Below are 22,778 nucleotides of genomic sequence, written 5' to 3' on the forward strand. Positions count from 1 at the left end.
GTATCGCCCGGCAGGGCGCGGAGCGGCGCGGCTCGGTTCGGCACGGCATCGCACGGAGCGGCGCGGAACGGCAGCGCACGGCACGGCACGGCTCCGCTCCCCTCGGCACGGCTCCGTTCCCCACGGCACGGCACGGCACGGCACGGCTCCGGCAGCTCCCGAGCCATTCAAACAAGTGGCTCCGGCAGCACTTCGGAGCCCGGGCTGGGGAAAGGGCACACAGCGCGGCTCCCTGCCCCGGAGGCACCGGGCCCTTCACACTGCCTCTTTTTCTCCGGCGCTCGCTCTTTATTTGACGATGAAATAATGTTGACATGTCTTGAATTATTAAGTATTCCCTGGATTTTATTAGCACATGATGCCTAAATGCTGCCTGTATCTGCTGGGGTCTTAACGAGAGAGGAGCGAAGGAGAGAGGCAGAGAGAGCGAGCGAGGGAGAGGAGAGAGAGGGGTTTTTGACAGCTGTATTTGTGCTGATAAGCGAAGGCACAAGGAGACGATCGACTAGTGAGACAAGAGGGAAGCAGCGGCTCGGAGCTGCTGAGAGGGGCTGCGCTTCCCTCCCGAGACGGCTCGGCCCTCCCGGCGCCGTGCTGGGGCTTGGGGGGGACCCGAGCCCCCTCCCAGCGCCTGGCCGGGCTCTCGGCCGGTGCCCGTGCCGGGGGGCAGCTCGCTGGCTGGGCACGCCGGCCGCGCGGGGCAGATGCCGATTGAGATCGTGTGTAAAATCAAATTTGCTGAGGAGGATGAGAAGCAGAAGGAGAAAGAAGAAGGGGATAAGGAGAGCCTGATCGAGGAGCCCGCCCGGCCCCGCTCCCGGGACCTGGCCGCCTTCGCCAGCACCAGCACGCTGCACGGCCTGGGACACATCTGCCGGTCGGGGCGGCTGGGCGTGCGCCAGACCCTCTGGGCGTTTGCCTTCCTGGCCTCGCTCGCCTTCTTCCTCTACCAGGCAGCCAAGTCGGCGCTGCTCTACCTGGAGCACCCCCACGTCATGGCCCTGGACGAGGAGGCCATCCGCGAGATGGTCTTCCCCGCCATCACCATCTGCAACATCAACCGCTACCGTCACTCGGCGCTCACCGACGCCGACATCTTCCACTTGGCCAACATGACCGGGCTACCCCCCAAGGACCGGGATGGCCACAAGGCCACGGACCTGCTCTACCCCGACCCTGACATGGCTGACATCGTCAACCGCACCGGCCACCAGCTCGACGACATGCTCAAGAGCTGCAACTTCAGCGGCGAGAACTGCTCCTCCCGTGATTTCACTGTGGTGAGTGCACGCCGGGCTCGGCTTCCCCGGGGACCCCAGCCGGCATGGGGGGCGCCCACCCTGCCGCGCCTCGCCGGAGCGGGGCTCCCCGGCTCGCTCCGGCTGCTGAAGTTTGCATCTCTCTCTGTTTGAGTTTCCCTCCAAGTTTCACACGGAGAAAGAGAGAGAGAGAATCCTCCGTGGGAGCTCTCGGTAGGGCTGAGCAGCACAGGATCGGGCTGCCAGCAGCTCCGTGCCGGGGGGGTTTCAAGCAGGAGCCGTGGCTGGGGGAGAGCGGGGCTCAGTGGTCCCTGGGGTGGGTGTGCAGCGGGCAGGGGGAGAGCTGCAGCGTAGAGCCCCGCTCCAGCCCACACCTCCCCTGGGCTGAGGTCCTCTGTCTCTGGGTGCTGGTGGGTGGCTGAGGGCAGGGGGGACATGGACAGACACAAAGACCCCTTTGCACATAGGGGAGCCCTCCTGCGTGTGGGAGGTTTGGCAGTGGGGTAGGTGTGAATGTGGAGGCTGTCAGCATTGCACATGTGTGCGTGCACACACACACACCCCCCACACAAGCTGCTCCGCTCCGGGGACATGGCTACGGCCAGGTGAGCCGGGGGGCTGCTCGGGGCTGCCCACTCGCTGCCTGGGGCTGGCTAGCAGGGCCTCCTCGCCCAGGCAGCAAGCTCCCGGCCGGACGCCGCCAGCGTGCGGCTTTCGCTAATATTGAGCCTGGAATCACAAATCCCCGCTGTGGTTTGGGAAAATAAATGTGCTGAACGGGCGGAATACCTGATGGGACCCTTTTCAGACTGTAATGACTCTGGAAATGAGCCGCCTCTCTCCTACGGCTGCCAGGGGCTACTGCTCGGCTGGCTCGCTGCGCTCCCGGGAGCAGTGCTGCCAGCCGGAGCCCGCTCCGTGCCGGGGAGGGGGATGTGATGCGATGCCACGGGCTGTGCGGGATGCTGGGGGGGGGGCGAAGAGGAGGCTCCGTGGGGCTGGAAATGGCTGATGCAGCATGTCCTGTTTCACTTCGTGCCCATCGGTACAACGCCTGCTCGCCGCGCAGGGTGATGCTGTCCCCGGGAAAGCGCTGTTTTGGGAGGGATGCCCTGTGTTGGGGCGGGGGGGTGATGTGGGGTGCTGCAGTGGGGTGGGGAGGAGCAGGGGGCAGCGGAGTGGGGTAGCCCCACACATCCCAGTGTTTTGCTGGGCTCTGTGCCGGTTCTACGTGAGCTGGCTGAGTTTGCCGGGGAGAAGTGAGGTTCAGCAGGGCTGGGAGCTCTGGTGCTGGACAGTCCTGCACATGGCTCAGCCACGCTGGCTCCAGCCCTGGGTTCCTCCTGGAGGGTCCTGCACAGCTTTGGCTTGCGGGGGAGGCAATGAGCCCAGCCTTGGGCCAGGCAGAGGCACAGCGTGGCAATGGGATTGGGGGTGTGCTGAGCCGCGCTGCCAGGCTGGCAGGGCAGAGCTCCGGTGGATTGGGGGTGGGTACAAGCTTCCCACAGCGTGGACATGGTGTGTGGCATGCACCGTGCTGCGTGGCAGCAGAGGGTGACAGCCAGGACAGTCACCGGGACCTGGTTTCTCAGCGGGTGGCCGTGGAGGACCAGCTGGCCTGCCTGCCTCAGCTGCTTACAGGTCTGCCCTGGGGATGCCCGGGCAGCCAGGCTCTGGTGTGCCAGCACCGTGCACGGGAGCAGCTTCAGGCATGAGGATGGTTAGTGCCGCCCGACCCCCCAGCCCATGACCCAAAGAAGGGGAGCCCAGGGCTCCCGCAGCCTCCATCCCCCTGTCCCCACCTCAGCCCTCCAGCCCAGCCTTCTGTCAGCAGAAAGGGGTGTCCCCATCACCTCTCACTTGCCTGGAGCAAAAGGGTGAACCTGGGACAGGAGAGGCTGCAGGGCACGGGGAGGGACAGGGGAAGGTGTGACCTCTTTCTGCCACATACCGTGTCCCAGAGCCTTACCAGGCAGCAGTGGGACCTGTCGAGGCATCACGCTGTTTGCAGCTGGAGCCTCCTACTCCCGTTCCCTGAGCCGAATCGGTCCCTCATGCCTCTTGGGAGTGACTGAAACACAGCGCGAGCTGCTTGGCAGGCAGGGTGAGTCCCAGCTGCCATGTGTGGGCTTGGGTGCTCCTGTGCCTCCCAGCTGTGGCCCCAACACAGGGACACCCAGGCTGCCGTGTGTCAGGGAGCTCCAGGCTTCATCAGTCCCAGCCCTGGGTCCCCATGTGTGCCTTTGTGTTCGGAAAGCTGTTGTACCCCCCGCTGCAGTGGGCGGATACGTGAGTCACGGCATGTCCCAGCGGTGATGGAGGGCTCCCAGACTGCGGCACATCCCAGTGGGGCAAACGGCCTGGGGTGCTCGGGCGCTCAGCCCACGGTGAGCAGAGCCCCTGGAGCAGAGGTCACATCCCCAGGGATGCCAGAGAAGGGAAGGAGCTTTCTCCCGCAGCCCTTCTTGCGGGAGCGCTGGAGTCCTTCCTTCCCTCTGGGCACAAGGTGGACTTCACCCAGAGGCTGGATGAAGTTTTAGAGCAGGAGGGTGGCCAAGCCGTGGGGCTGTGGCCGGCCGGCTGCCTGCTGGGGAGCAGGAGCAGCACCCAGGCTGGAGCATGTCCCCTCGCGCTGCCGCTTGCAGCTTGTGCTCAGGCGATAAATAACCCGTGCGGATCCTTTAAGTAAGAGCTGCGAGTGGTAAACGATCTTCCCCTATTTAACGTCACAAATCCACATTCTTTATGGGATAGCAAATTAAGAAACTATGGGGGGAAAAAAAAAAAATAAAAAAAAATCCCCAGCGTAAGCATCTTCCGTGTAATAAAGCCCGGCTGGGCTGTAAATCTCCACGGGGCGGCAGGGACAGCCCCAAGCTGCAGCAAGGCTCCCCTGCAGCCCCGCTGGCAAACGTGCCCCCTGCACCGGCTGCTGGGGGGCTGTGCCGGAGCCTTTTCCACCATCATCACCCCCCCCACACCAATCCGTGCCAACACTCTCCAGCCCCCTCGAACCCCACTCCACTCCGGGGGGGATGTGGGTCTGGGCTGCCCCTGCTGCTGCCCGGTTTCCCCCCCGGTGTCTCGGGGAGGGCGGTGGGTGCGGAGCGGTGCCGGCTGGGCGAGCACAGCTGCGGTGCCCAGGGTGCGAAGCGTGCGGCGCCGGCGCGGGAAATCAATAGCGCTCTTTACGTGCCATTAAGCGGGAGGTTGGGAAGCGTCCCCCACGGGGCTGGGGCTCAGCTGTGGCAGGTGGCTGGCCCCCACCCTCGCCCCCGTGCCTGGCACCCCGTTACGGCCACAGCCTGAGGCCGGCACCGGCCGTGTAGGTGGGCACCGTGGGAAGGGAGAGCCCTCCCGGCGGTGCTTTGGGGACGGGGGGACAGGCAGCTGGGGTGTGTGGGGGCCTGGGGGCTGCAGGAGGAGGTGTGTGGAGGTGGTCACCCCCCGGCTGGCAGCAGCATCCCGCCTGCTCGCCGGCAGCGGCTGCGGCAGGAGGCTCCGCTCATGGCCGGGTGGGAGCCCGGTGCCTTTCTCAAAACCGCCTTCCCTGTCAAAAGCCTTTTGTTTCTGATCTGTGGCTGCCGAAGCCAGTCCTGCCAGGGCTGGAGGTGGGGGGGGGGGAAGTGGGGAGGTTGCCGAGAGCTGGCAGCACTTCTCGGAGCTGGCATCAGCCTCAGCTCTCCAGGCAGGGCCTCCCACCTGCCCAGGACGTGGCTGGTGTGGGGGGTCTCCCCGGCACCCCATGTAGAGCCCAGGGAGGGTGAACCCCTGTGCCGAGACAGGGGGAGCGTCCTCAGCTGAACCCCATGTGCACCCCAAGAGATGCCAGCTGGGGCTGTGGGGTGGGCAGGGAGCAGCAGGCTGTCACCTCTGCCTCCTCCCAGCAAGGCTCTGCCCCCATGCCCCCTGCAACCCATGCTGCTTCAGATGCGGGGACTCTCTCTGACCTTTCCACCAGAACTGTACTTAATGTCACATTTTCAGCGTATTTTTATGCCTGGCAAAAAAAAAAAAAAGCTGGACTCGTTGCTCCTCACCTGCCCTGCCCTGTCTGGTGCCTGCTCAGCCCCCGGTGTTCGCTCGCCCCAGTTTCCCTCTCCTCCTCTGCAGGGCTGAGTGTGCCCCAAGGTTCGAGGGGCTCACCAGGAACCCCCAGCCCCTCAGTGGGCTCCAGGTGCTGCAGAACCTGCCCTGACCAGGGCATGGAGAGGCTCTGGGGCCAGGTAGTGCTGGACAAGTCCCAGCACAGCATCATTCCCACTGGTGGGTGGCATGGCTGTGGCTGTGGTGGGTGTCTTGCCGTGCCCAGGCTGGGCTGAGACTGGAATGTCGATGCCCAGGACATCCCGTGCTGATCCCATGCCTGTGAGCTGCTCGGCCAAGCCCAGCCGTGCCCATCTGGGTCACCACGCTCTGCTCACCGAATCCGTGTCCCACAGCCCCAGCCCAGCCCCTGAGCCACCTCCCCAGGGACTCACAGCCCGTCCGGAGGCCCCCGTCCTGACAGCCTTGCCACTGTGCTTGTGTCCCCCCAGGTCTGCGTCCCGGGTGGGTGCAGAGATGCCGTGGGTTGGTTGTGCTCCTGTCCGGAGCAGCGGCAGCAGCAGCTCTGGCGTTGTTACACATGAGCCGCCTGGGCACGGCTCGAGGCATTGCTTGTGCCAGAAAACGGGGGACTTTAATGCAATTCGTTGCCATTTAATTTTACACAATTCCTGCTGCTTAATCCACTGAGAAATGCTAATTTATACAATTCACGTCTAAAAATAAATGTCAGTCCAGCAGCTCCCAGCAGCGGGTAGCTGCTCCCACCAGTTGCCAGCGGAGCCTTGTGTGGGGACCGCAGCCCAGAGCTCACCCCGCTCCTGGTCAACCGAGCTGCTGCTCCTGGCCCTGCTGTGCCCAGCTGCGGCAGCACGTGGGTGGATATGGGGATGATGAGGATTTGGGGTACCCAGGTGGGATGGTGAGGGGCTGGTTGAACCTGCTGGCTGGGTGGTGTGCCACCGCAAAACCCCTCGGCACAATGGGTTGCGTGACAAGGGGACACTGGGTGTCCTGGAGATGTGTCTGTCTTTTGGATGGCTGGGGAGATGCGAGGGGCATGGGGCTCTAAGGTGTTTTGGGGATCCCTGATCCCCCGTGGGTCCCCCCAGGAAAGACAAGCTCAGCCCCACACACAGCTGTACCCCAGGCTGTGGGTGCACAAGGGTGAGTGTGGGGACACCAGTGCAAAGGGCTGGTATGGGGCCACCTGGGCTGTGCGTGGTGGGTCTGGCTGTGGGTTGGGGCAGCCTCCGCCTGGCTGGCAGGTATTAATTGGTCGCAAAGCGCCGTTAATGAATGTGGGAGCAGAGGGAAGCGTGCACCCCACCTCCCTGGGGAGTGAGGATGCATCAGTACATCCCTAAGGAGGCTGCTCTGCAGGGAATGGGGAGTGGGACGGATCCTGCAGGGAGGTGGGCTCATGGCTGGGAGGAGCCCATGCTCAGCTCCCCAAACCCCCATCTCCACTCATCTCCATCCTCCATCCTAGCCCTAGGACATCTATCTCATATGCCACTGCTCTGCTTCTCAGCCCCACCAGCCCTTACAGCTCGCCCCCATCGGCTCCCCTCTCCCACCCCTTTGCTGGGCAGACCCCCATGCCACCCCCATTCGAGTGGGGTGGCACCGGTGCCAGCAGCAAAACTGGGGAGGGGGTGCCAGAGCAGCAGGGTGGGCAGGGAGGGCCGTGGCCATGGGTGCTGGCTCCCTGCAGGTGGGGACCGAGGCGGGGGAGCAGGGGGGGTGCGGAGGCGACGCAGCGGGGGAGCGGAGATGCTGGAGGAGCCAGCGGCTTTCCCACCGTCTCCCTGATTGAGATCAGATCACTGCGAGCATAAAAAAGCTCTCTTCATAATTATATTTAATGAATTGACTTTAAAAGCTCTTACGCTCTTATCTGGGTAATTTAATATCACACACTTAATAAGCCTGTCTCCGATACAGGGGGGAGCCAGCGGCCAGGACGCCCGCGCCTGGTGTGGCTCCCCGGGGACGGGGGACGTGCCGTGAGGCCGGTCCCACATGCGGGGCTGGGGGGGCTGGGGGCACTGCTGTCCCTCGGGGCTGGGGCACCCGTGGGGGGTCTGTGGAGCAGTGACATTCCCAGCTGCAGGGCCGGGTGGGCACCTCGGGCAGCTGCGGGAGGGATGGGACCAGGGCACCCGTGGGGTCTTGGCCCCAGGAGGAGCTGCTTGCTGGTGCATGGGGCTGCAGGGCTGTGGGGCCACGGGGCAGTGGGGACACGGGGCTGTGTCCAGGGGTGCAGGGTGACTGGCTGGGGGGCAGGTGGGGTTCATGGGGTGCGATGTGACTGGCTGAGCATGGGGGCTGTGGACATGGGGCAGGGCTGGCTGGGGTGCTGATGCCCTGTGCTGGTGGCATGGTTGGATGCCACGTGGCACCATAGCTAGCAAGGCATTGCTGTGACCCCATCCTTGCTGCCAGCGTCACCCACGGCAGGGGTCCCACAGCCAGGTGGCACTGGGGGCAGCCATGGGGCTGAGTACACCACAGGTCTCAGTGCCACAATGCTGTTGGCTTCCTTTGTCCCCCCGGCTCCAGCCACCTGCCCACCTAGGGTAGCCGGCTGGGGTGGCACCAGGGGAAACAAAGGCTTGTCACCATGGTCTCTGCAGCTTTCACCCTTGGCTCCTGCACCGCCAGCCGGGGTGCTGGCTGCCTGCCTGCAGGCAGCCCTTGCTGCAGCCCCAGCAGGGGTCCCCGGCCCCCCCCCGCGACCCATCGGTGCATGCAGACGGGTGCCTGCGGCGAGCCGGAGGGGCAGGCTCTGCCATATGGAGCCGGGGGCCTCGGGGACCACGGGAGCCTGTGCGTGGGCTGGGGCTCGGACCTGTGCCCCGTGGCTGTGGGGGCAACCCCCAGCATCTCCCACACCAGGGCTCACTGGGCAGTGGGGTGTAAAGCCACCAGCCGGGCTTGTGTCCCCTGCGTGTCAGAGCCGGAGGTGCTGGGATCCGGGCAGCCCCACCAGCCTGGCACTATGTCACCCCACACCCTCGGGTCCCTGATTCCCAAGTGATGCAGGGTGGAATGGCACCCCCCGGCATCCCTGCCCGCACTGCCTCGGGACCCGCGGCAGGGAGAGGGAGGGTGACAAGGGCAGGGTGCGTGCTGCTGGCCCGTGGCCGGCCATCCCCAGGCGCCGGGGTGTGCCTGGCGGTGCCGGCTGTCGTGCCGGCGCTTGGTGCCAAGGCCGGGCAGGCTGGAGGGAGGCGTGTGGCATGCCAAGGCGGTGGGGGACGAGGACACAGCTGCCACCTGGCCCTGTTGGGAGGATTCCGGGGGGGACAGCCCCAGGCGGAGCAGGGCCCCGGGGCTCCCCGCCGGCGGCACGGGGGCAGCCGTGCCGGGTCTCCCTCCGCGGGGGAGCGGCTGGAGCAGGAGGTTTACGGAGCTGCACTAAGTGACGCAAATGGTTTGAAGCCCATAAAGAGAGACGGTTTTATGTAAGACGACTATATAAAGCTCTGCTGTTCTGCCATTGATGAGATATAGGCCTTTATTTATAGAAGGCAATGTTTGCGGGCGAGTGCTGAAAGCCAGCCAGGGACCCGCAGATAGGGCGTCGAGTCATTTCACATGCAGCTGCCGTCGACACTGTTCACACATTAAAGAAAAAAATTAACAAGTTTGCAGCCAGTCAGGTGGAAAAAACAATAATTGTTGAAAACCGTATTTCCCCCTTTTTCTGATAACAAATAGCTGGAACACTGCTGGGGGAGGCTTGGGCTTGCTCTGGGAAAGGATGGGCTGAGGCTCTGGCCAGGCGTGGGGATGGAGCAGGAGGCAGCCAGGGGTGGGAGGAGAGCCCAGGCAGGGGATGCAGGGGCTGCTGCCAGCACCCAAGCGGCTGTTTATACGTCCAGGACCGGAATAACAGGGCCTGCAGGCAGGGATGATGGTGACGGCAGAGCAGCGTGGCCTTGTGCGTGCTGGGGGCTGGCAGTGGGGGGAGAAACACCAGGAGCCTATGGCTGAAGGTGCTGGCTGCATAGAGGGTTGCAGATCGAGCCCCTCTGGGTTTTCCTGCCTGACCCAGCATTGCCTCTCCCCGCCTGCACACCCAGGGATGCTCCGAGGTTATTTCTTTGCCAGATGTGGCTGGGTTTTTACTGGAGAGCAAGCAGCGAGTCCCTGTGGTCAGAGCGCCCTGCCAAAAATCGTTTCATGCACGAAAGGAGGAAAAACTTCTCATGATTAATTGTGCAATAGGGGAGAACATGCAGCTCTCTAACCTGCTCCTTGCCGGTCGCTGGCCTTTTCTCCCAGGCGCTGCCCCCAAGTGCGGCCGGGGAGGAGGTCTCCAGGGCACGCTCCCTGAGGGTGCGAGGGCAGGGGGGTGCCAACACCTCTGCCACATCCTAACCCCGCAAGGGCCACGAAGGGGAGGAAAGCCAGCCAGGGCTTCGCAGCGGGGGAGCAGAGTCAGGCTCGTGCTTGAGCAGCTTCCCTGCAGCTCCCCGCGCCGTTCTGTGGGTGGCCGTCCCCTGCTTACGCTGCAAAACCTTCCCTCTGTGCTCTGAGCCGTGCCCCGGCGTGCTGCGCCAGCAGCGGGTACAGGCAGGGTGCTGCTGGCCTCATCTGCCCGCGGCTGCGTGGCCGTGCCAGTGGCAAGCGATGAGCCTGGGCACATGGCACCATGCTGCCCATCCTGGGGGAGTGGGGGGGAGGTGGACCTGCACCCCGACTCGCTGGGACTTGGGGCTCCCACATGTGCCTGCCCTGTCCCTGAGAGACATCACTGCCTGCATTGCTGGTCCTTCCCAGCCACCCTCACACAGGTAGGGAGGGCCCCGACGGAGGCACCCCCAGCTCACCGTGCCCGTCTTCAAGCCGGAGCTTGGCTGGACTCAACAGGTTTTCTTCCAGCAGAACAAAAGGTTCCCTCCCTTGCAGCACCAGGGAGGCGAGCGCAGGAGGAGGGGGCCAGGCAGCAAAGCCAGAGGCTGAGAGGACCCGTGGGTGCTGTGTCACAGTGTCACGGGGTTTGGGGACCCTTCTCCATGTTGGGGAGCTCAGGTGGGCTGGAGAGCCGGCCGGACACTGCCCACGGTGTCTGGGCAGACAGGGAGCTGGGGGGACCCGCTGGCCCCGCTGCTGGCCACCAGCCCCTGGGATGTGCAGGGCGGGAGGGGAGAGGAGCCACACGCCTCGTCAGAGCAGAGCCCCTGATTAATCACTAACTGCCGGCCCTCCAGCCAGCAGCTCATTAGCAGTTTAATTCCCGCTGCCCGGCGCGCTGGAGGGCCACGTGGTTCTGATTGAGCCGGCCGTGCTCATCTGGGCAGCTGCAATCAGGCCACGGCACCCCCATCCCGGTCACCGGCGCAATTAGTGGCCATGTTCACCTTCTCCCTTGGGTGGGCTGGGCAGCAGGGGCTGCAGGGGCTGCGGGCGATGCTGTGGGTGCACGTTGGTGACAGTGGCTGCAGAGGGCTGGGGGGCAGCCCTGGGGGGCAGGAGATGTGTCTGTGTCTCCTCCTGTATCCGGCCATACCTCGGCTGTGCCTGGAGCGTCGCGGTCCCCGTGGTGTCACAGGGCCAGGGGTGGCTGTCAGTGGTGTCGGTGGCCGTGGTGAGGAGCTGCGCTTGGCTGCACAAGGATATCTCACCAGTCTGTCACCTCCGGGGAGCACTGGCCCTGGCACCCCACACGTCCCTGTGCTGTCCCGTCCCTTCACCACCTGCACCCACAGGACGGCACAGCGAGGGCTGCGGGTGGCACCCATGTCCCTGCCTGCACCCTGGTGTCCTGCCACCACCCCAGGCTCTTTCCTGCCCCAGCTCTTCTTCCTTCTGGGCCGGGGTTGAGCTTGGGGGACCTCTCTGGGGATGGGCTGGGGGTGCTCACCTGGGCCAGAGGATCAGGGCAGGGGCAGGAGGGAGCTGAGTGCCCCAGAAGAGCAGATGCCATCCGTGGATGCAGCCCATGGACCTCATGCCCCTTCCTGGGCATGCACCGGTGTGCACCTCCATGTCTTCCTGCCGCAGGGGGCTGTTTGCAGCTCGCCCACCCCCCTTTGCCCTCCAAACCCTGCCCTGCCCTTCACTCCTGAGCAGCCGTCCCCGCAATTTCTTTGCAGCCCGAGGAGGGAGGGAGGGACGGTGCGGCAGAGAGAAGCATCTCCATCTGTCTTCCATGCTCCAGCAGCTGGAGCAGGGCAGGGCAGGGGCCCGCGGGTGTCCTCGCTGTGGGGGGCGGTGGGGCGAGGAGGAATGGGGGTGCATGTGGGGACAAGCCAGGGGCCACCCTGGGGCTGTGACCCCCTCAGAGGAGGCAGGGCCGGCACGGCATCTGCTGCTGCTGCTCCCGGGAAGGGCACGGAGCCGCCTGCCTTCTCGGGCAGCACGGGACGGAGGGCACTATGCAAATCCAGCCAAGATTGATGCAAGTATTAATTATGTCCCAGCAGCTCAGCTCCTGCCCGGCCAGGCAGGGCACTGGGTGCCATCACTGCTTGCGCAGGAGAGATGGGTTTGCGCTGGCAGTGTGTCCCCTGTGCCTGTCCCCCGTCCCCAGCCGGCTCCCACCGCCCCGCTGTGCACCGTGCTGTGCCGTGCCAGGCCAGTCCTGCCCTCCCAGCCCCGTGGCACTGCCCGGCCCAGGCGCTGAAGCTGTCACCAAGCAGGGAGGCCAACAGTCTGAGGCAGGAGCAATGCGAGCACTGTCAAGCAGCCTGGCATGCCCGGCTCTGAGGTCCTGCTAATCAAGAGAGTGTCTGCAATTACATGTGCTAATTACGGGCAGAAGTTCACAGCAATTCCTGCCCTGCTGGCACAGTGCTGGTCACACAGAGGCACATTGCTCCAGCATGAGGACAGGAGCAGATGACCAGGGCTGCTCAGCTGGCTGTCCCTGCCCAGGCATGGCGTATACAGCCAGGACCCCATCCTATCCCATCCTCATCCCATCCTATCCCATCCCATCCCCATCCCATCCCATCCCATCCCATCCCGGCTGTGGGTCCAGCATGTGCGGTGCTGTCCTTGGAGCCCTCCTGCGTGTAGCTGTGACAGCCGCTCTGTCCCCAAGCGCCTGGCTGATCACATCTTGGTGGAGTTGCTTTTCAGAGGGAGTTTTTCAGTCTCTGACCCCCCTGCGCCACTGCTGCTCTGACATCCTGTTTCCTTATCGCCTGACATGACCTTAATTAACTCCCTGGGCTGATAATGCTCTGGGCTTCTCCTCCAGGAGCTGTATCTCAGCATCGTGTCCTGCCTCACCCACTCCGGGGCTGCTGCAGAGACTGCACAGGCAGCCTGGAGCAAGGCAGAGAGTGGGCTGCGCGGTGCAGGGAGAGCTGGGGACACTGGAGTGACATGGAGGGGACGGGGCAGTACTGGAAGGGGTGGGCTGATGCTGCCTTAAGTGTGGCAGGGAAGAGGTTGCTGGGGTGGAGATGGCTGTCCTAATGCAGAGGTAGGGGTGAGGACAGAAGGGGGGGGCTGTGCTGATGCCCGGGTCAGGGTGGCACGGGCAGCAGTGCCCATGGCAGCAGCATCCATCCCAGGCAGGCAGAGGTGCTGTGCAGCAGCATGGAGGGGTCTGGGCTCTCCTCCCAACTGTTGTGGGCAGGGCACAGGGGCTGATCAGTCCCACAGGAGCTGGGGGTCGGGGCTTGGGGGGGTTTGGGGCTCAGGGGGGCTGAGCCATCAGGACCCTGTCACCCCATGGGGCTGCCAGCCTGCCCGGCTGCTGCCAGCCCAGGCAGATTGAAATGCCGGCACCGATGACTTTTGTAGCCACTTTTATCTCCCGCACTTGGCAAATATTGGCGGAGGGGAGATGATTCAATAGCGAGGTTTGCAGATGGGAATCTCGGCGTGTGATCCCACCGGCTCCGTGCCGAGCAGCAGCCCGGCTGCCTCTGTGGGAGCCGCTGCTCAACGGGGCCGAGCCCAGCACGGGCACAGCACGGGGCCACCAGGGCTGCTCCCAGCACCTTGTCCCCACGCACCGGTTCCCAGCAAGGCACTGGTCTGAACCTTGCTGTGTTGCAGCTCATGTCTCACCCTCCAGCACAGGCAGCTTGGGCCCTGGAGCAGGGTCCCTGCTTGGGGGTCCTGTTGCTCGAATGCCACCAGACCTGTAGGCAGCTCTGTCCTGGCAGCATCTGGGGTGATGCCACCTGCAAAAGGTAAAGGGGGCAAAATGCTCTCAGCTGATCTCCTCCCAGCTTGCAGTCACACTACCCTCCTCCCCACAGCTCCTAGTCCCCAAAACCTCAGTTGTGCCTTTCTCAGGTGCTCAGCTCCCATCCCTGGGCTCCCAGCCAGGCAGCAGGTAGGATGGGGGGCCAGTTGTTCCTGGGGGATCCATGGGCAGGGTGTGGTTTGTCCATTGCTGCCTGTAGCCACAGTGGGAATTGCATTTTTCCGAAGCTGGGCATGCAGTGGAGACCACGGGCATTATGGAAAGTGTGTGCAGATACTGCTGCTCACAGCACGTGATGTATGGGCTGCGGCCGGCAGCACACGGTCCTGGGAACACGGCGCTGGCTCCGAGCAAGGGGAAGGGGAGTCAGTCTGAAGGACCATGATGGGAGCTGCTGGGTGCTGCTCACCAGTGTGGGGGAGGCAAAGGGGGCATGAGGAGGAGGAAGGAGTCCCCCCCGAGCTGCAAGGACAGGTTGTCCCATCCCATCCCATCCCATCCCATCCCATCCCATCCCATCCCATCCCATCCCTTCCAGGTCATGTCCCTGCTCCCATAGCAAACCCTGGGATCTGGGAGGAGCCAAGGGGGTGGGGAGCTCCTGCAGATGGTGAGGACCAGCACAAGGGCAATGTGGCCCAAAGCATCCAGGCGGGGCAGGCACTCCAGGAGTCCCGAGACCCCTCAGCCCTTCACTGCCTACATGGTGAGCAGAGAATGGGGATGTGGGGACAATGAGCTGTGGGGTTGTCCCTGCCCACTGGTGTCCCAAGGAGGGAGCCCCTGCCAGCGTGGGGGCTCTGTCGATCAGCCCCTCCGCCTAGGAGCGCGCGGGCTGGGGAAAGCCAACCCCTATCATGTTTGTTCCATTGATTTAGCGCCGCGGAGAGGGTTTAATCAGCCTTTAGCCTGCACGCTCCAGCATTAAGAACAAATCCATTAGCCACAAGATAACCACAAAGGGTTGCGCTGAGGCTGGATGAGGTCCCAGCGCCTTCAAGATGCAAATTGGCAATCAAAGATCAAAGCCGTGCAGCTCCCTAATCTCTACTAAAAGGGCTCAGCTATTAACGAGCCCTTTCCCGCTGGGCTGTGATCACCCCACTTCACTCGGGCTCCCGCTGTGCTGGCGGGTTACACCAGCACCCCAACTGCTCCCCTGGCCCCCACGGCCCCCAGAGCTGGCCCTGAGGAGGAGGGTGCTGCCAGGGCTCGGGCTGTTTGTTTGTGTGTTGTTCTCCTTTGGTTCTGATGTGCTGGGGTCAAATTCATGTTGGCAGAGAGAGCGGAGCCCCCAGCGTGGTCAGGGGGTCAGCGGCTGGAGGGGAGGAGAAGGGGAAAAGGCAGCAGCCGGGATGGAGCGGGGTGGTGGGGGAGCTGTGCAGGGGCTTATGCGATGACTTTGGGGACAGTGTGGGGGGGATGCTGGCAGGAGGCTCCCCCTCCCATTGCTTAGGGATTTAGCCTGTTTCAGCCCCTGCCTGGCTGCACCAGGTGGCTCAGGGCAATCCCCGCTGGCCCCAGGGAAATCAGTGCTGGGGAGCGTGGGCGGAGGGGGCAGGCAGCAGGGTGTGTGTGAGGAACCAGGGCAGAGCAGGGCATCTTGGAGCCAAATTCCCCTTCCTGGGGTGTTCCTGCCCACCCCATGTCACCTGGAGCAGGGGATGCACAAAGCCCCGGCTCCCACAGCTGCCCTACCATCTCCCACGTTGTGCTGGGGTAAGGATGCAGGTTGAGGGGCTTCCTCCCATTCCCAGCCCAGTCCATCCTGCCTGCGGTGGCTCCATACACAGCCACCCCAGCAGCCCTGCAAGTCCCAGCTGCCCTGCACCATGCAGGAGAGCCACGAAGCTGCTGAGCTGTGACAGGAGCTGCACTGCCAGCACCGTCAGCAAATCTCTGGCAGCACAGATGTGTGCTCTGCTCAGCCTGGTCCAGCTCAGCGACCAGCATCCTCCCGCATCCCACCGCGATGATGAGGCACCTTGGGACAAGGGGGCAGAGGACCCATCCACCCTGGCAGTGGGGAGCAGAGGGTCATGCCCAACTTTCCTTCATCTAGGGACCTTCTCTGCCAGCAGTCACTCGGCAAGGTGCCACTCGTGGCTCTCACGGCACCCCCAGGCAGGCGGCACAGCCTTGCAAGAGGAGCAGGCGGCACAGCCTTGCGAGAGGAGCAGGCGGCGAGGCGCTGGCAGCACCTCAGCCGGGGTGACAATAAATCTTATCAGCACAAACCCATCCCTAGGCAGCAGGATAACCCCCGTGACAGCCCGGCTAGCGCGGTGGCTTCATCTGCACCGTGTCAGTGCTGCGGATTTACAGATAAATGCCACGCTGGAGGGGCCGTGACTGTGCCGGCACCTGCCGGCTCCCGGGAGGTGGCCCCCCCTCCTGCCCACCCCTGCCCTGTGGCTGTGGGAGCTGCCTGGCCCAGGCTGGGGGTGAGCCAGTGCCGTTGGCCATAGTGTGCCTGGTGGGATGATCACACAGGGCAGAGCTGGTCTGGCACCAGCAGGGGAGCACCTGGATAGGTGAGGATGGAGGGAGGGGGACACGCAGGACAAGGTGGCATTGCCTTGCCTGCTCTCCTGGACCTGCCATGTCCTACACATCCCATCCCACGGAGCCCTGCAACCTCCGTCCACCCATGGGGGCACGGGCATTGCGCAGGCTGGACCACCAGAGCACGCATGCGGGGGCAAAGACCAGGAAATATGTGTGTGACACTGGCAGTGTGTCCCCGAGGCTGTGTGACAGCGCTATGTGTGAGACAGCACACTCCCCAGGTGCAGGCTGTGTGCACATCCCTCTGTGTGTGTGTGTGTTCCTGTGCAGCCACCCAGCTCCGGCTGGGCATGCGGGGAGGGGGATGGAGGGGATGTGTGTGTGCCAGGCGTGGGGTGCCAGGCATGGGGTGCCAGGCGTGTGCCCGCCAGCACAGCGGGCCCGGCGGAGGCTGTGGAGCGAGGCGGGCTGGCAGCAGCCGCTGCCCCAGGCCAGCGCTTCCCAGCTCAGCTCTTACATCTCCCGGCAGCGGGGCCCGCGCAGCCGTGGGAGCAGTAATGAGATGGAGCAGCAGAAGGACGGCGAGATAAGGCTGCCTGCGCTGCCCCAGCAGATTAAACGCTGGGATTAAGCAGGCGGTGCCAGCTCTGCTGCCTTTTTATCTCGCTGCTTCTCCCCTCTTATTCTCCCGCAGTCGATAGTGAACGGTCTCCGAGCTGTCAGCAAAGGAAATTGCTTGTTAACCCTTTGGGGACGGGCGGCGCAGCAGTCCCTGCAGGGCTGCTTTCAAAGAGAAGCGGTCCCCAGGGACCCGGAGGGCTCTGCGGGCGCTGGGCAGCAGAGCAGCGGGGACTGCGGTGCTGTGTACTCCCTCCCCACAGTGCCCCGGAGTGTGAAGGGGAGCTAGGAAGGGTCGGTGGCACCCAGGACCTGCTCAGGGTCTTATCTCTCAGCCAAAAAGCCACCAGCATCCAAGTGGCAGAAGGCAGAGGTACTGATGGACCTGCTGGGCAGGGGGCATCCTACAGCGCTGGGGTCCCTGTGGGGTGACAGCAGACAGAGAGCAGAGGCTGCCTGAGCTCGATAAGGGAACCCCGGGGATGCTGTGCACCCCACTTTCAGGCATCCTTGATGTTCCCTGCTTCCTCCAGCCTGCAGGATGGATGGTCTCAGCGCTACATCTCTGTGTGAGACCATAGGGCTGGGGATCCTTCCCTGGTGCTGGAGCCAAGTGTCACAGACCAGCTGTGCCTGCACAGCACCCCACATGGTGCTGGGTCTCCTCCAGCTGCCAGGAGGAGCCCACTACCCAAAAACCATAATTATTGCTGCCTGTGTATGTGCGTGTTTTGTTGGGTTTGCAGCAGCGAGGCTGAGTTGCAGCCCATCCCAGCGCTTATCCCCAGCGTGCAGTGCTGTGTGCCCGGGGGCAGCGTGCCCAGCACGGGGGTGTCTGAGGATGGGAAGGCAGCTGGAGAGCACCGGAGGGTGCACAGAGCGATGGCAGGATTGCTGATCAGCACAGCCCAAACCCAGCCCGGGGAGCATGTTAGCAGCTCAGCAAGCTGGCTCTGGCATGTTTGGGGGTGCAGCTTTAGTGCCCCTTTCCCATGAGGACTCTGAGCACCTCCTGGCTCTGGCCCCATGGCTTTCCCCATCGCCCTCCCAGGGGAAGCAGGAGGCAGGAACATGGGGCACAAATCTCCTGCAGCCCGAGCACCCAACCCACACGCTTCAGGAGAGTCCAAGCAACACGCTCAACATCTCAGAGAGGTTTGCTGGCTGCCAACAGGCTGAAGTGGGCTTCCTTAGCTCCTGCCCCCCTGCCTTTCTGCACCCCTACTCTGTACAGCAGCATGCCTCCCCCCTCCACCAGCAGCCCCAGCACTTCGTCTCCTTCAATTCCCTTGGTGTTGGCTCCATCACCTGCTCAGGTGATCTTCGTGGTGGATGCAAGCAAACTGTATGAGAGCCACTGGGAGGTCTGCAGGGAGCTGGTTAGTCCCGGACAGGGCAGTGGTCCTGACTTGGGTGGGATGCTGCCCCACGGTCGCTGTGGGATGGAGAGGGCAGAGCCACACATCTTGCGTGGGTCAGGGACCTCGGCGGAGCAGCGTGTGAGCTGTGGGCAGGCGGGACTGAGGAAGCCACCGGGGAGCTGGAGCAGCTGCCGTGCCAGGCAGCCGGGCTGCCCAGGCAAACAGAGCCTGAATCGGGAGAGGAAACCAGGAGCGATTGGCACGTGCGGGCTGGCAGGCTGGAGGCTGCGAGGGGATGGGATTGCTGTTTATAAATACATCAAGGGAGTAAACACAAGGGAGGGAAGAGAGCTATTTAAGCTAAGGGACAATGCTGGCATGAGAACAAATGGTACAAACTGGCCATGAATAAATTGAGGCTGGAAATAAGGAGCTGAGTGAGATACTGGGACAAATTCCCCCCAGGAGCCGTGGGAGGGGAAAGCACAACTTTGTGGTGGCACTTGCTCTGCTACTGGAGGCAGCTGTGTGCTGCTGTGCCTGCACAACGGGGCCGAGAGGTGAGGAACTGGTGTCCCCAGCCCCTCACCTCCATGTCACGGCCACCCTGGCACCGTGTGGCATCGGTGGCAAGGCCCCCTCCAGCTCCTGGCTTGGCCGGTGCAGGACTCCTGGGGTGATGGTTTGCAGGGAGAGCTCTTTCCCTGGCACACAAGTTTGGCCGGGCTGTCAGGGATGCTGCTCCTGAAAGCAGGATGGTCCAGGACTCAGGAAAGCCAGTGTCCCCCTGATTTATTGCTCTCACTGGTAGCGCTGGGGCAGATGCACTGGGAAGGTGTCCTTGACCATGCGTGTGGTGCATCCCTCTGCCATGCATTGCACCCCTGTGCTCCTGACCTGCCGGGAGCAGGGAACCCTGGCTCCCTGGGGGGATCCCCCACTCCTGGGGGACACCGGGCTGCACGCTGGCCCCGATGCAGCAGCCTTGCAGTGACCTGCTCACCGTGCCTGGGGCTGGGGTGCCTCCCGCTGCTCTGCCTGCCCGGTGGCACAGCCCACGGCACAGCTGAGCACTTGGTATTCCAGCAGCGATCCTGCTTGGCACGAGAGGGGCTCTGCCAGCCCCATGCACCCACGTCTCTGCTGCTGGCTCAGGCCTGGCCGAGGAGGCTCATCTGGCACAGACTGGCCTTTGGCACAGAGAGAGGCACATTTGAGGTGGCAGGAGGGGTCCTGGCCCCTCTGGGATGTGCCTGCAGTGTCCTCCAGCCCCACTGCCTCCCCACTTCTCTCCCTCCTGGGGAAGTGGGTTGGGGCACCGCAGAGGATCCTCCAGAGCTTGGTCCTTTGCAGGACAAGGGGGGGTCAAGGAGCCCAGCCCAGTGTTGGTGCCCTGCCAAAGGTGCCCTGCTCTGCCAGGACTGAGGCTGCAGAGCCCAGTGCCCCATGGAGGCGGGAGCCCTGGCCCCTACAAGCAGGGCTGCATCCCGCAGGAGCCATCCCGGCAGCTCTGCGTGGGGCAGGTGGCTGCGCCGAGGGGCTGCTGGTGTGGGGGATGGTTGTGCTGCCGCCGGAGCTGGGGTCGAGCCAAACTGGCACCGTTCCCCAACCCCTCCTGGGAGCGGGGAAGGGAAATGGTGCGACAGTGCATGAGAGGGGACGTTTGCAGAGGCGAAAACATCCCACTGGCTCAGAAAATTGCTGCAGAATCGGGCTTGAAATGAGTTGAAATTGCTGAATCCAAGCGGATCTCATATCCCGGGCAGTTGCAATGCTGGCGTCAGCGCTGCGGCTTCCCTCCCGGGGCACCCAGGCGGGGCCCGGCCGTGCTGCACTGGGGGGAGCAGGCTGCTGGGGATGCAGCGGGGGGCTGCCACGGGGGGACCAGGGACATGGTGAGGGGCTCCGGCAGAGGTGGGCTCCGGGGCTGGAATGGCCACAGCAGAGGGCAGGAGCATGCTTGGGTGTGCCATTGCCCCAGCTCTGCCAGTGCCGTCCCAGTTGGGCCCTGGTTCCTGTGCTGTGTCTCCTGGCCAGGGGCATCCCTGTGCCTCCAGCTGCCTGCGCTCACTCAGGAAGCAGCATTTCCAATTTTGGAGGCTGCTTTCCTTTATACTGCGTCCCTGGCCATGATAATTTGCTCTCTGGGCTGAGGTACCTGGAGGGTACCCCTGGACTGGCATCCCTGCCAAGCCCAAGGTGGGCAGCACTCCGGGTCTTCCCATCCCCGTTCCCATCCCAATTATGGCCCCGTGATGACTGTTCTCATGGGGTGTCTCTATGCTGGGGTGGTTGGTGTGCATGGTGTCCATGTCCTGCATGGTGTGCCCCTGCCCAGGGCCTGCCTGCCACCTGCGTGTCCCAGCAGGGATGTGGGAGCGGGGCTGGGTGTCCCAGCGGGGATGTGGGAGCAGGACTGAGTGTCCTAGCAGGAATGTGGGAGCAGGGCTGGGTGTCCCAGCAGGGACATGGGAGCAGGGCTGGGTGCCCCGGGCGAGCAGGAGCAGGAGCAGTACCCGCCAGCCCCGCACATGCCGCAGCTCGTTTGAAAATGTTTGGCTGGGAGCTTAGCGCGGCCTCTTGTCTCCTCGGAGCAATCAGGATTTGTCGCTGCTTGCAATGTTTAATGTCGTCTTCCAGAGGCTAAATACCGTGGGGAGCTGTGTAAGCCGCGGAAATACCTGTGTGAGCTGGGATCAGCCGGAGGCTGGCACAATGGGCTGGCAGCGGCGGGGATGAGGGGGCGGGGGGTGTGTGGGGCTGGTTCTTGCACCCCCATTGCTCGTGGGTGGGCTGGGGTGAACTGGGGTGAGGATGCTGGGGACCAGCACCCTGTTCTCATGGGGTGCCCTGCGTCAGGAGGGCAGGATGACAAGCTCCAGGGGGTGGAGGAGACGTAGGGGGGGTACCCAGAACTGTGTAGGGTGGGGAGGAGGATGCCAGGACCCCATTGATCTCTGGCTGGGATCCTCCTGTCACAGCGCGAGCAGCTATTTCTGTCAAGGTCAGTGTGTCTCCACGGCAGAGAGCAGGGAAATGAGGAATCATGTCGAGAAATTACCTCCCTAATGGGGTCTCCCCTGCACGTGAGCGTGGCGCGGGGATGCCGGCATGCGGCGGCTGAGCGAGGAGACTGTCACGCAATGCGGGAATCCTCCCACCCCAGCCCCGAGGCTACAGCGCCCATGGGTGCCCGAAAAGCGGAGCAGGGTGCCTGAGGGCCCATGCCCCAGGCACCATCCCCAGCTAGACACGTGTGCTCCAGCCCTTCAAGGCGCTTTTCTGGGTCAGCTGTGGGGAGGAAATCATGTTCCCAGTGCAGGCAGGCTCTCCTCTGCCCTTCCTCCTCCTCCTCCTCACGCACTCCCTGTTATCTAATTGGGTTTGTCATGCTGGAAAGGCAAAGCCCTTCAGGACTGTGCTGTGCTCTCGCCAGCGCGATTTCACAGCTGGCCTCGGCACCCCGGCAGCCGACAAGTGAGTAGCTCAGCTGGGTGCCACGGGCACCCTGCCCTCCCTACATGCCCCTGCAGCCGTGACCGCCCACCTGGGGCTGCAGGCGACAGGGGACAAGGCCACTGCCACCACTGGTCCTTCTCCTCCAGCCCTGCCCTATGCTAGTCCCTGTCCCCAAGCTGTCTGTCCCCAAGTGCCCCAGCCTCTGCATCCCATCCCTGTCCCTCACCCTGCTCCAGGGTGATTGCGATGCTGCCTGGAGATGTCTGAACCAACATGAGATGGAAGCGTTCGGAGAAATGACATTTCCTCCAGCCCGGGAAGCTCATCCGCCGCTTAAAGAAAACTAATATAAAAGCTGCTCTGGTGTGCAAGGGGCTGATGGTATCAGGCTGGCAGCCTCCGGCTCTCAGAGCCTCAATAAATCTCAGCAAGGAGCTGAGCCACCTCCAGCAGCCCCACACAGACATGCCAGCATGCGGGGTGCTGAGCCGTGTCCCAGGGGTGGTGCAGGGACACCCAGGCTGGAGGGGGACAACTCAGTGTGGGATGGGGTGACCCCACTGGGCTGGTCCCGAGGGTGCAGGGTGCAAGGAGTGGGGAGCCCACGGCAGTGCTGCTGCTCACTGCTCGTTGTGCTGTGGCGGGGACAGGTCCAGGAGCGGTGACAGCTCTGGGGCGTGGGCTGGCGAGGGCTTTGTGTCCCCAGAGAGATGCGCTCTGCCCCGGGGGAGGCACTGTGACCCATAAAGAGGATTTTCTCCTGGGACAAAGCAAGCAGCGGCGCAGGCATCCCGTGGGGGCGGGATGGGGACCGGCCATCCCCCGGAGACACAGGGGCTGGGCAGGGAGAAGGGGTGCTGGGGAGGGACGGTGGCAATGTCCCCGGCGCTGCGCACCCTCCGCAGCCCAAACGCGGGTCCCTGCTGCCCCCTGCCTGCGGCTGCCGGCAGCCGGGGTACGGGGGTGCCGAGAGCCGGGGTGCTGGGGTTTGTCCCCGGCCAGAGCCAGCAAGGCCCGGAGCTGGCACCCTGGGTGCCTTTTGGGCTGGGCTTCTCCCTGCTGCGGGGCAGGGTGTGGGGTGGAGGTGGGGTGGAAGTGCCCCGGGTACCAGAGATGCTGCCCGCTGCCTCTGCTCGCCTCCCTCGGTGCCCCGTCCCATTCCCAAACCCCATTCCTGACCTGCCTGGCGTCCTCCTGCGCCTGTCACCAAGCTGCCAGCTTGGGTCATGGCTGGGATGGCTGCAGAGTCACACCTCGCTCAGGCAGCGAGGCCGGCAGCGTGGATGGTGCTGGGAGCCCCTGCAGCTCCCCCCTTTCCAGTCCCCCCTTTCACCGCAGTCTCCTCCT

The 22,778-nt window shown here is 63.9% G+C and overlaps 1 protein-coding gene across 1 annotated transcript in view; it reads left to right on the forward strand.

Moving 5' to 3' along the window:
• The first annotated feature begins 56 nt into the window (after positions 1–56).
• ASIC4 (acid sensing ion channel family member 4) overlaps positions 57–22,778 on the forward strand; it is a 28,702-nt gene continuing 5,980 nt past the window's right edge. The window contains exon 1 of the mRNA XM_014954099.1: positions 57–1,280. Within this exon, the coding sequence (XP_014809585.1) occupies positions 705–1,280 (576 nt within the window). The 5' untranslated portion in view covers positions 57–704. The remainder of the gene's footprint in view (positions 1,281–22,778) is intronic.

This window comes from Calidris pugnax, unplaced genomic scaffold (genome assembly GCF_001431845.1).
Source record: "Calidris pugnax isolate Ruff unplaced genomic scaffold, ASM143184v1 scaffold103, whole genome shotgun sequence".
Taxonomy (NCBI): Eukaryota; Metazoa; Chordata; class Aves; order Charadriiformes; family Scolopacidae; genus Calidris; species Calidris pugnax.